We start from the raw sequence: 12,637 nt of genomic DNA, 5'->3' as shown, positions 1-12,637 counted from the left end.
TGGTCAAAATGGTTTTGTGTTTTGTAGCTTTATTGTCAGAGTTTGTTTAATTCTCTTGGCAATTTTTTGTGGTTAACAGCCGGATCTGGAATGAAACATGGCTGTCAAGTTTCTTTTACAAGCCACGCAATTATGAACTATTAGTGAAGCAGTCTCTCAATATGGAAATGGCCATTTTCTTGGAAAGGTATGCTGACCTTATTTGATATGAGTTTATTATTTTGCATTTTGAAATTCAAGGACGCAGGAATGGACTGGATACTTCATCTTGATACTGATGAACTGATACACCCAGCTGGTGCAAGTGAATATTCTTTGAGGCAGTTGCTCCTTGATGTGCCTAACAAGGTCCATATGGTCATATTTCCAGATTATGAGAGTGGCATTATATAAATTATTAAGAAATTATATCAATAAGGGAACTTGGACTAGGTGGTTATGATTGTATATCTTGTTGTTCATTTGTAATCCTGGCCTGCGGTGAGAGCAGCAGTAAGCATTCAAGTTGATATATAAAGAAGGCTTGCAAAAGGGAAAACTGGTAAATAGACCTTCAAATGACTGAATTCATTAACCAAAATTTCATAAACACTTAAAAGAAATAGAAGGCAAAATCAACTAAACTCAATCCTATCAAAACCTAGGCAACTTAATTCCTAAAATGCTTTAAATGTATAAACAAAACTGGCACTTTCTGCTGAGAAAAAAAAAAAAACTGGTACTTATCTACCTAGCAAAGCTGACATCTACTTCTATTTGTTCGGATGATGTTCCCAAAGCAATTTTGTGCAACCCAGAGGGCAAAATTCTGTAACCACTGCTGTCGACAATGTTCAGGCTCTTGCACGCATTCAGCTCAAACTTAACCTTTTGACTCTGCTTTGCAGCAACAAAAACTCTTTCAAATCCAACAACTTGTTTGAAAGGAGTTCCCACAATTCCCTCCGCAGGCTTTGAGTACACAATCACCACTTCATTACCATCTTTGTCGCCTGTGTTCTGGACTTCAACCTCAAAGGCTATTTTATCTTCACAAGTTAAATCATTAACTACAACAGAAGGGCATGGTTGCTCGACGGATGTGTCCGTCAATTCCAACTCGCGACATTGTTGGTTCTTATTCAGTTTAATAGGGATGGATACATTTGTGGGTGTCGTCACCTTGTAGTTAAAGGTTGTGTAGCTTAGTCCATATGCAAAAGGATATACCACTGAACCATTGAAGAATTTGTATGTTCTTCCAGGGTAGCCTTTTTCCTCAACTGGACGTAATGGCATGGATGTCATGGGTAGCTTACTCACATAATCAGCTGTATACCATGTAAGGGGTAGTCTTCCTCCTGGTAAAGGCAACAAAAAAAAGAATGAGATTAAAATGCTTCAAGCAATTTTTTATTAGGTAAAGTCAAGCATTAAAATGGCTGCTTACCAGGATTGTATTTTCCGAAGACAACATCTGCAATGGCACGACCACCTTCCTGTCCAGGATGTCCAACCCACAAGATTCCTTTGATTCTATTATTATCCTTAGCAAATGAGATATCAACCCCACCTGCACTCATCACTACAAGAATTACTGGACCTTTGGAGGCATTAGCAACTTGGTTGATCAAATCCTTCTGCAAACCAGGAAGGAGGAGATCATATCTATCCCTTGACTCTTCCTCAATTGTTCTATCGGTACCCACTACAAGTATGGTAGCATCTGCTTGCTTAGCAGCTTCGGTGGCTTGCAAGATCAAGGTATCATTCGGGCATTTTACGTTAGGGCATCCTTGTTCGTATATCACTTGTCCAAAGGCAGAAAAGCCCGAAAGTGGAGAAACATATTGGCAAGGCAAACCTGCAATAGTGAAAGAAAGCAATATTGAGTAAATTGATGAACTGAACAATAACACGGCAATCAAATGTGTAACAGTTATATATGATCTTGTTACAACCTTCATAATTTCCGAGCATTTGTTTCGTAGCATTGGCAAGTGGCCCGATTATTGCCAGGGTCTTAAACGCATCAGGGTTCAATGGCAAAGTTGCATCAACATTGTTGAGAAGTACAATTCCTTCCCTGGCTGCTTCTGCTGCCAATTCAATGTGGTCTTGAGTACATACATCATCCTTTCCAAGTGACGTAAAAGATGGACTTCCATCAAAGAATCCAAGCCTCATCAGTACCACATAGAGGTACTTTAGAGATGTATCAATTTCTGCCTCATTAGCTTTTCCTTGCTTGACTGAATTTTCAAGAGCATTAGGGTAAGTGACTCCACAGTCCAGATCTAAACCTGTAACATGCATGAAAGAAAATCTTCTTTAGTCTGTGCTCAAACTACAAACATTACTCTTAAAAATGAATTTGGCTGATATATGTTAGCTACTAGCCTGCTTTTAGGGTCTGTGCCACGGCTTCTTCTGGTGTATCATCAAGCCAACGCTGTTCTTTATGTATCACTTCAACGGAATCACAATCTGAAACTATATATCTGCAAAAGAGGATTAAAAGATTAAACTAAATAAAATTTATTTCAACATCTCTGACAACAAAAGGACTCGGCTTTTTTGCATACCCGTTAAGTTTCCACTCTTCTCTGAGTGTTTGTTTTAAAAGAATGGGATCAGCGCAAGTTGGAACTTTGTTGACTTGATTGTAAGAGCACATTACACTACTCACATCACCATCTTTAACACACATTTCAAATGGACGAAGAAAAGTTTCAACCATATCTTGCTCAGTCACCTTCATTAAAAGAGGAAAAAACAAAAAAAAGAGAAACAGCTTCAATTTGCCTATCAATATGATACTGAAATTTTCATTAATATATGTATATGTCACTGAAATTACCTGTGCGTCAAATTTCAATCGATCAAACTCATACCAGTTATCAACATCATAAGCAGCGTAATGTTTGCAACATGCTGAAACCTTAAGAGGTCTAGAGCCAGGATCTGCTGTATGTTCTTGTCCTTCAACATCTTGCAAACCTCTTACATAATTAGCGCCATACACACCGACCACGAAAGGATCTTCTCCTGACGTCTCGGTGATTCTTCCCCATCTAGGGTCCCTTACGGGATTTATGTTTGGACTCCAATAGGTTAATCCACCTTGCCCCAGATTGTACATTGCCCTTGCTTCTGTTGAAACAACCTGTATATATGCATATAACAACAACAGTTACAATGTTATTCATTATCATTAAAAACGAAAACAAAATAACTAGATATAGATGGTGAAATAATTTCTACCTTTCCAATGGCATTCCAAAGCGACTGGTTAAAGGCTGCTGTTGTGTGGATAACGGTGGGAAAGCTTGTTGCACCAGGAACGATCTCAGTGAAGAATGTGCCAGGGCCAACATTTGAGACACCATGCAAAGCTTCAGACCACCAATTATAGGCAGGCAACCCCAATCTTGGTATACTAGAAGCGTTATTTCCCATCTGTTGCACCTTCTCTGCTAATGTCAATCTATCCACCAAGTCTTTCGCTCTAACTTCATATGGAAGGCTTTTGTCGCAATATCCAATGGCAGACATGTTCATACCCCTCAATTCCCACTTATGAGGATCACAAACGTATGAAGGTAGGTCTGCTATTGGCTTAATATCACCGCCTGCTACAAAAATTGGTAAGAAGTAAATAATGAGGAAGAAAAGAATACGAAGAACCTTGACGCTTTGTGCAGCCATGGTTTAACTTTTTTCTTTTTTTTTGTGTGTGTGTGCTTGTGGACTGTGGATAATGTGAGGATAGTTGACCCTTCTTATACAGAAATATTAGGTCAGTCACATCAAGTAGTTTAGTTTAATACCAACAACATATTTAGAATATTTAATAAACACTACTATCATATAAAATTCGATAAATATTATTACCTATGAGTGCTATTTTTTTATCTAAATTCCCAAAATAAAAAAACTCTATTTACTCCATAACACTTACTTTAATCCGATAAATTTGAAGGGAGTAAATAAATAAATAAATAAATAAATAAGAAAGAGAAACCATGCAAATATGTGATAGTTGGAATAAAGATATTAATGGAGGTATAGAAACACTAACCTTCTAATCAACAATATTAAATTTGGGTATCATGATCCATATATTGTCCTTTCTTACCCAAATTTTCTTCTCAATCAAATTCATGTGTGTGACAATCACTAGTTATTAATTAATTAACTTGTTTATTATTATTAATTTGTTTGTTATTCATTATGACTTAAATACAAGACATTTTTCAATTTTTTACAACCTCTTCCACACATTATTAATTTTATTAGGAGTCTCATGCCATATATATATATATATATGTATGTATATATAATATAGTATTTATATAGATATTCTCAATGTCAAGCTTTAATTATGAATCTTAATGCTTAGGGTGTGTTTGCTGTGTTGTATTTTTTATTTTTGAAAACAACAATGTAGTGACGTAATTCTACTAGTAAGGAAACCAAACACGGCCTTATCTGACTTTCAAAACGTATAAATACGGCAGCGAATGCCATCCGAACTTCCAACGAGTACCAGCAATGGCGAGTGTCTCCATCACCAGCACCATCAGCTCATTCTCACCCTCGTTCGTTCTCTGTCCCCCAATCGCACGTACATCCTCCAGGCCTTTGCACGTGCCAACTCCGCCGGGTGTTGCGTTCTCCGGCCGCCTATATCATCACCGTAAACCGAGAGGGTTGGCGGTGGTGACGCGTGCGGGTCCCAACACCAGTAGCTACGTGTTTGCGGTGGTGTTCCCGCTGTCTCTCCTGGCGGTTACCATCTTCACTTCTATCAAGATTGCTGATAAGCTTGACAAAGACTTCCTCGAAGATGTAATCAATATCTAAAAATCATGCCTTTTTCCTTTTTTTTATCTTTGAATTCTCCTCTTCTTCGTGTTGGGGGCTTGGCTCTTTGGCAATTTTCAGTTTGCTTAAAGCGAGGGGCTTATTCAGATCGTATAAAATCTGGGTCTTTTTGAATCAGATTTGTTGATTCAGGGGGACGGGAAATTTGAGGAGCATGTAATGCCCATTGGGTGTTTGATAAAAGTGCGGAATGGTTTCGTATTCATATACGTTTTCCTTAATCCTGTTGGTGTAATTGATACTGACCAGTGTCAGCTTCTGCTCTAGACAATGCCCTTATTCTAAGTATTATTCTTAATCTAACCTTGGATGGTTTTGTGGTGCAGCTTACCATTAATCAAGCAATAAGAGAAGGAGATGAAGACGATGGTGGTGATGATGACGACGATGGTGAAATTTCTTTGGAGGAAATAGTGCAAGAACCCGTGCTTCCACGTACTCGAAACCGACCCAAGAGGGAAGTGTAGGCAGCATATCTTTGTTCCATACTTGTATTAACTGGATAATTTTTTTCTGAATGTAGATGTACTCATAGAAAGATCCATCCGAATAATGAAATTTGTGGAAAAAAGCATTTGATTTTGGGCTTCTTATTTGAACTTTACCATGCCAGTGTTTATAACATGCACTTGTATTTAATTATTGGTTTGTTCTTGGGCATTATGTGAATCAGCCATGATAGCATATCAACCATTGGGGACAAAAGTTGGAACTTCATGGATGTAAAATTGTTGTTATTAAAAGAGAAGAAGATTGTACGTGATTTGATCAAAGGGGAGGGGCTGTTTTGGCTTGGCAAATTAAGGGGATATACCTATGATCACTCAAAACCTTCAGTGCAGCCCACATTGAAGATAAACAAATGAATTTGCACCGAAAGCAATAAACAAATGAATTTGCACCGAAAGCAAATAAAGTTCTGTGGCCCACTCCTCGGAAACAAATATCGAATGTCTAATCTTGTTGGAATAACATTGTAACTTTCAATTGGAAAATCAATGAAAGGTGTCTATCCTTCCACAACACACCAAAGACTTTGAGCAACAGAACCCCGATCAGAAGTTTCACTCTTTCTTCCCCATAGATTGCATTTGTGCTTTCACCTTCTTCTGATCACAATCACTTCCATACCAAAAGGAGAAACTATGGCTGCAGAATTGGTAGGAGGAGCATTTCTGTCTACTTTCCTTGAGGTGTTGTTTGACAAAATGGCATCTCGTGAGGTTTTCAACTTCTTCAACAGCAGAGAACTCAACGATGAACTGCTGGACAAACTGAAGAGAGCCCTGCTGTCGATTAAGGCAGTGCTGATTGATGCAGAGGAAAAGCAGATGAAAAATCGGGCTGTGCAAAAGTGGCTCGATGAGCTTAAAGATGCTGTCTATGGTGCAGAGGACCTACTGGACGAAATTGAATCGCTCTCTTTCTCGCGCAAGCTGAAAGAAGAACCTCAAACCAGCTGTGCATCTCTGGTACGAAACTGTTTCTCTTTTCCTAATCCATTTACTAAGAGGAAGGGCCCAAAGGTGGAAGAGATCCTTAACAGACTAGAACACCTTGCCAAACAAACTGCTATCCTTGGCCTAAGAAATGATGTCAGGGAAAAACCATCACCAAAATTACCAACAACCTCTTTGGTTGATGAATCTGATGTGTATGGTAGGAATGATGACAGAGAAGCTATAACTAAAATGCTGCTTTCAGATGATGCAAGTTGCCATGAGTTAGGAGTGATTACTATCGTAGGCATGGGTGGGCTTGGAAAGACTACTCTTGCTCAGCTTGTCTACAATGATAGCAGAGTGAGAGAGTGGTTTGAGCTCAAAGTATGGGTCTGTGTCACAGAAGAATTTGATGTGTGCAGGATAACGAGAAGCATCATAGAAGGGCTCACTTCCACTCCTTGTGATATAAAGGACCTGAATCTGCTTCAAATTCAATTAAGTGAGAGACTTAAGGGAAAGAAATTTCTTCTTGTTTTAGATGACGTTTGGAACAAGAAATATGTTGATTGGGAAGCACTAAAACGCCCTCTTAAGTCTGCAGCAGAAGGTAGTAAGATCATCGTGACAACTCGTGACGATGGTGTTGCATCTATTATGAGAACAACAACATCAAATTATAATCTAAAGCAGTTATTGGAGAAAGATTGCTGGTCCTTATTCACCAAGCATGTTTGCGGCGGCAGCGGAAATGCTACCATTCGTCCTGACTTAGAAGCCATGGGTAGAGAGATTGTGAAAAAGTGCAAAGGCTTACCTTTAGCCATAAAAACCCTTGGGGGTCTGTTACGCATGAAAGTTGATGCCAAGGAATGGGAATATATATCGAAGAGTGATATTTGGGAATTTTCAGATGATGAAAGTGATATTCTTCCAGCGCTAAGGTTGAGTTATCACTATCTTCCTTCGTATCTAAAACCATGCTTTGCATTCTGTTCGCTTTTCCCCAAGGATTATGAATTTAAGAAGGAAGAATTAGTTCTATTGTGGATGGGAGAAGGCTTATTAGACTACGCCAAAGGAAATGGTAAGATGTTGGAAGAAGTAGGTGACGACTGCTTTGACGAGCTTGCATCAAGGTCATTTTTTCAACGGTCAAGTGGTTATTCAGGAACAAGGTTTGTTATGCATGATCTAATAAATGACTTGGCTGAATTTGTGTCAGGGAAATTCTTTGCAAGGTTAGAGGATGATGGCTCTTGTGAAATTAATGAAAAGACTCGTCATTTCTCTTATCTGGTGAAAGCATCTGAAACTTCTAAAAGATTGGAGGCCTTGCAAAGAGCCAAGCATTTGCGCACTTTTTTGCCTGTAAATAGATATTCATGGGGTCAGTCGTTCGGGTTTGTTAGTGACACTATAACACATGATTTGCTGCCTACTTTAGGGTGTTTAAAAGTGCTATCTTTATCCCGTTATGGGAATATCCACATGTTGCCGAATTCCATTGACAATTTGAAGCTACTACGGTATCTTGATCTCTCTTATACTCCTATCAAAGAATTGCCTGAATCAGTGAGTGATCTGTTTCATTTGCAAATTCTAATACTATTGAAATGCCAACAACTTGTTGAGTTGCCTAACAAGTTGGGAAGGTTAATCAATTTGCAGCATCTTGATCTTAGAGGCACAAAGTTGAAAGAGATGCCAGCACATATGGGTAAACTAAAAAATTTGCACAAGTTGACTACTTTTGTTGTAGGCAAACACAGTGGGTCCAGCATCAGCGAGTTAGGGGAGCTCCAACATCTTCGTGGAACTCTTTCCATTTTGAATTTACAAAATGTTGGTTTTTCTGGAGATGCTTTGAAGGCCGATTTGAAGGGTAAAAAGAAACTGCAAGAATTAGTGTTGAGTTGGAGCGATGAAAAGGCAGATGTACCCAACTTTGTGCCTCAGAGAGATTTAGAACATGAAAGAAATGTACTTGAGCAGCTACAGCCTTCTCCAGATCTGGAACACCTCAAAGTTTTCGGTTATGGAGGTACACAATTTCCAGAATGGGTGGGAGATCATTCCTTTTCAAGAATCGCATGCTTGGAGTTAAGCAATTGTGAGCATTGCTTGTCCTTGCCAGCACTTGGACATCTACGGTCTTTGAAGAACCTGTCTATCAGAGGATTTGCTCGAGTAAGTGCTGTAGGTTCTGAGTTCTATGGGAATGGTTCTAGTATGAAGTCCTTTGAATCACTTGAAATACTGAGGTTTGAGAAGATGCCGGAGTGGCAAGAATGGTTGTGTTTGGGAGATGAAAATGGAACTTTCTCTAGTCTCCAAGAACTATACATAATAGATTGTCCCAAGCTGAAGGGAGATCTGCCTAAAACACTTCCTCTTCTAAGGAAATTTAGGATTGAAAATTGTGAGATGCTTGGTAGTTCTCTCTCGAGGGCTCCTGACATGCGTGAACTGGAATTAGTGAATTGTGATAAAATGCAGCTGCAGGAACTACCAACAGAGCTGCAAAATTTAACAATTAAAAATTGCAGTGTCCAAGATTCCACACTGGAGCTGATGCGGCAGCACTGCTCTCGTCTTGAAGGATTGTCTATTGGAAGTTGTGCTGCTCTTAAGTCCCTTCCTGAAGGTCGTCTACCTGTTTCCTTAAAGAAGTTGGAGATTGAAAACTGCGGTGAGTTTGATTTTTCTAGAATCCTCTTGTACACATCTCTAGAAGAATTGAACGTGTGGAATGCCCTTGATTCACTAGAATCATTCCCATTAGGCTCTTTTCCTAACCTAAATACCTTGAACTTCGTGCATTGTACAAACATCAAGTCGTTTTCTGCATTAGAGGAACCTCACCAGCATCTCGCATCTCTCCATTCTATAAATATGTTCGACTGTCCTAATTTTGTATCGTTTCCCAAAGGAGGATTATCTGCCCCTAATTTGACAATGCTTTATCTCTTCAATTGCAAAAATTTAAAGTCACTCCCCGAGCAAATGCACTCCCTTCTCCCATCCCTCCACTATTTGATTGTAGCGAATTGTTCAGAGATTGAGTCATTTCCAGAAGGGGGCTTGCCATTCAACTTAGAATATCTTGAAATTGATAATTGTAATAAACTTATTGCTGGTCGAATGGGATGGGGATTGCACAAACTCCGCTGTCTCACATATTTCAAAATGAATGGAGGAGATATGGAGTTCTTTCCAGATGAGCAGCTGCTGCCACCTACTATTACCAATCTTCACATTTATGGTCTTCCAAATCTCAAAACTTTGGACTACAAAGGTCTTCAACACCTTACCTCTATTCGGCGATTGGAAGTCGCTAACTGCGCAAAGCTCCAATCCATGCCACCAGAGGGGCTCCCTGTCTGCCTTTCTTCTCTAAGCATTCGCTTGTGTCCATTGCTGACAGAACGTTGCCAAAAGGAGAAAGGTAAAGATTGGGCCAAGATTTCCCACATCCCATCGATAAAAATTGATGGTGAAGTCATTATCGCCTAAACTCAATGTCTCAGAAAGTTCATTTGGCTCAGGTATCCCATCTGCACTCTACATAGTAACATTTGTTACTCATTCCTTTCATTTTCTAAACTTTTGAGTTTTGTCTATAATGTATCTCTTTGTTTACCATATTTATTTTATTTTAAAATTTCTTTCATGAACATTATTGAGGCCTTTCAATTGAGTTTATTTTCCCAATTTCTTTTCAGTGTAATAGCTCAGTTGCTTAATTCTTTTATTCCTCTTTTTCCTGATTTATTGAAGCACTTTAAATAAACTGTGGATGTATTATGCCAGAGTTGAAAAGTCTCCCTAATGAAATTAAGTTTATTCAGAAAGGGATGAGTTTATTATTCAATCGAGATGTATAGTATCCTGATAAGTTGGCTGGCATGCATAAAAAGCAACTCATCTCTATCATTTGAGAGCAATAGAAAAATGATAGAGAAAGTGTGTGTATGTGTTTGCATCATTTTGAACTTTTATTGTGTGATATTCCTTAATTGGCTAGTCTATCAGTAACAGCTTTAACTTAATCAATATGTTTATATGTTTTTATCTTCCACAAAGAATGCCCTAATCTTAATAGGTTTTTCTGTATTTCTTTTTTTTAGAATAAAGAAAACAAGAAAAGGTTAAAAAGACCAGGAAAGTGCGAGGTTGCTGAAGTTCTATTTGTTTAGTAAAATTGCAATTGGCTCTGTTTTTCTGGCATGAAGTTGAACTTCCAAATCATTGTTTGGAAGTTCTATTCCTTTGCTCATTCATTTATTATTTTTTCAAAATCCATCTTGTTATGCAATTTGAAAGCTTCAGGTCTATGAACATTTATTTTTAATATGAAAAAAATTGTGCTACTGATGGCAGTTCTAGTGAGTTCATGTCTTCTATCAGAGGCATTTTTGCATTTGGTGATGCACTCTACCATATCTGTTATAAGAAACATAAGACCCATATTTGCTTCCTGATCATTGGACATTGTTTTGTCTGCTTTAGTTGTCATGTCATTGTGAATCTTTGTAATCTACTGTCTTATGCTCGACACAAGTTGTTATAATTTTTCTAATTGGAAATTAGGTGTCTGACCATGTATGAGTAAACACAATAATTGAACTTCCATGTATGATGAATTTTACAACTATTTTTGTTGGTTATAATGGAAGAAAACAACCTTGATCCAACATATATCTTTCCTTTTATGTCAAAAGTAACAAGAATTTAGAATTCCAAGCAATGGATCTTACATACTCAACTTCTTCTAAATAGCAGATACCATATGGTCCCTGCAGTCTTGAACCAACGCATTGCCACAGACAAAACAAATTGAAGCCATGAAGAGCTTCTCCTTCTCCTTCTCTGCCGTTTTACTGCTTCTGTTACTTTCTTTTGGTAAGGTTTCCATTATTCACTAAATCTATGCAGCCCTTTAGCATTAAAAAACAAAAGTAGGATAGAACTGTAAAGAAATAAGCCTTTCAATGGTGTGCAGGTTAATCATTAATCAGACGTGTGTTTTACGATTACAGGCAATCAGCACATGATGGGACAGAGCTGAGAGTGTGAGCAATCATTTCCGAATCCAGGCTGCACACAAGATGAATGCAATAATCTTTGCATTCAGCGTTTTTGGAGAACTGGGAAATTTGGAGCTCCAGTTTATGGGGTTTGCTTCATGAGTAGAACTTGTATCTACCGTCAATGTTAAGGCCTCAAAGTTACAACTTGGGCTACTTTTATCTTTGTCTGGCCTTGTTTCTGGGACAAACAAACAAAGTTATTGAAGTTTAATAAAGTGGATTTCTATTTGAATGCAGTGAACTGTGTTTATAATTAAAGGATCCTACTTTGAAGTTTAAATCCAAGATTTTAAGGATCAAAACTGATGATATTGCCAACATTACATTACAAACTGGCTGCAGGTATGTCTTCGAAAACTGGCTAAAGATTAATAATTAAGAAACTCGAAGTTAATATTGATTAGAACAGTGGAATTAATTATCTTATAAAAAAGGAAGATTATGTCTCTGAAAGCAGCGATTATTGGTGTGTTCTTGGGCATTATTGTGTGACATGGTGTTTGAATCAGCCATGATAGCATTTCAACCATTTGGGCGCAAAAGTTGCAACATCATGAACGTAATATGGTTGTTATTAAAAGAGAAGAAGATTGGTCGTGATTTGATTAAAGGGGAGTGTTGAAATTGAGTTGTGTCTTAACAACAGTGTTTGTGCCCTCTGATAGCTATGGGGGTTCGAATTGGTGAAGGAGAAGAAGTCACGTGTGCAGTTCCACGTGATTCATTTTAGGGGGGATTAATGCGGCACCGTTTAGCTATCATGCTTTATTCCTTTTAACATTTGCTGCGTTACCGTTTTGTGGCTTTTGTCTACTATCCACGTGTTGTGGTGTGGTGCGCGTCGCCATGTTCGCCGTTGTCATTGGCTGTTTTGTTTCTTTAATGTTGATGAATCTTTGTCTCTCTCATGTACTCGGGTCATGCCTTTCATAAGGGAAGGAAATGAAATACAAATGAAGTTTCTTTCTCAACTGGTTCATCGTTTTCACCAGCTTTCTCTCTCTAAATTCATTCACCTTAAAAACTTGAACAGGGAGGGGCTGTTTTGGCTTGGCAAATTAAGGGGACATACTATGGGAAGCAGGGCTTTGGGTGTAATTTCCATGCTCGTATATCCTCTCTTACGGTACCATACACGACTAGCGACTCAAGTAGTCTTTTTTTATTATTAATCTTCCACATCCAAGGGTCAAGAAAGAGCAAATTCCACACAATTGTTAGATGAGAAAACCAAAA

General features: G+C 38.4%; 3 protein-coding genes across 4 annotated transcripts; 2 read left to right on the top strand and 1 right to left on the bottom strand.

Annotated features, from left to right (window-relative positions):
- On the bottom strand, nucleotides 727–3,573 carry LOC18585742 (beta-xylosidase/alpha-L-arabinofuranosidase 1). The gene is made up of 7 exons (XM_018128737.1): nucleotides 3,244–3,573; nucleotides 2,840–3,145; nucleotides 2,565–2,734; nucleotides 2,380–2,480; nucleotides 1,941–2,282; nucleotides 1,430–1,843; nucleotides 727–1,340 (listed from the first exon to the last, which is right to left on the bottom strand). Exons 1-7 carry the CDS (start codon nucleotides 3,538–3,540, stop codon nucleotides 727–729), a joined length of 2,244 nt encoding a protein of 747 aa, XP_017984226.1. The 5' UTR covers nucleotides 3,541–3,573.
- LOC18585741 lies at nucleotides 4,471–5,470 on the top strand. The gene is made up of 2 exons (XM_007008715.2): nucleotides 4,471–4,830; nucleotides 5,193–5,470. The coding sequence occupies exons 1-2, from the start codon at nucleotides 4,534–4,536 to the stop codon at nucleotides 5,331–5,333; spliced, it is 438 nt and encodes a 145-aa protein (XP_007008777.2). The 5' UTR covers nucleotides 4,471–4,533; the 3' UTR covers nucleotides 5,334–5,470.
- On the top strand, nucleotides 5,732–11,637 carry LOC18585740 (putative disease resistance RPP13-like protein 1). 2 transcript variants are annotated; one of them, XM_018129058.1, is made up of 3 exons: nucleotides 5,732–9,856; nucleotides 11,094–11,213; nucleotides 11,351–11,637. In XM_018129058.1, the coding sequence occupies exon 1, from the start codon at nucleotides 6,012–6,014 to the stop codon at nucleotides 9,822–9,824; it is 3,813 nt and encodes a 1,270-aa protein (XP_017984547.1). In that variant the 5' UTR covers nucleotides 5,732–6,011; the 3' UTR covers nucleotides 9,825–9,856; nucleotides 11,094–11,213; nucleotides 11,351–11,637. The 2 variants fall into 2 exon arrangements, with proteins under 2 accessions (XP_017984547.1, XP_017984548.1); XM_018129059.1 differs by having other exon boundaries at nucleotides 11,091–11,213.

The sequence above is a fragment of the Theobroma cacao genome, chromosome 10, assembly GCF_000208745.1.
Source record: "Theobroma cacao cultivar B97-61/B2 chromosome 10, Criollo_cocoa_genome_V2, whole genome shotgun sequence".
NCBI classification, from domain to species: domain Eukaryota; kingdom Viridiplantae; phylum Streptophyta; class Magnoliopsida; order Malvales; family Malvaceae; genus Theobroma; species Theobroma cacao.
This window is presented reverse-complemented; position numbering and strand designations above follow the sequence as displayed.

Excerpts from the sequence above, each read along its gene's own strand:
- LOC18585742 (XM_018128737.1), bottom strand. The coding sequence starts at position 3,540 with ATGAACATGTCTGCCATTGGATATTGCGACAAAAGCCTTCCATATGAA. Across the intron at positions 2,283-2,379 it reads GGCACAGACCCTAAAAGCAG|GTTTAGATCTGGACTGTGGA; the intron begins GCTAGTAGCTAA and ends TGCATGTTACAG. Across the intron at positions 1,341-1,429 it reads CTTCGGAAAATACAATCCTG|GAGGAAGACTACCCCTTACA; the intron begins GTAAGCAGCCAT and ends TGCCTTTACCAG.
- LOC18585741 (XM_007008715.2), top strand. The coding sequence starts at position 4,534 with ATGGCGAGTGTCTCCATCACCAGCACCATCAGCTCATTCTCACCCTCG. Across the intron at positions 4,831-5,192 it reads ACAAAGACTTCCTCGAAGAT|CTTACCATTAATCAAGCAAT; the intron begins GTAATCAATATC and ends TTTGTGGTGCAG.
- LOC18585740 (XM_018129058.1), top strand. The coding sequence starts at position 6,012 with ATGGCTGCAGAATTGGTAGGAGGAGCATTTCTGTCTACTTTCCTTGAG.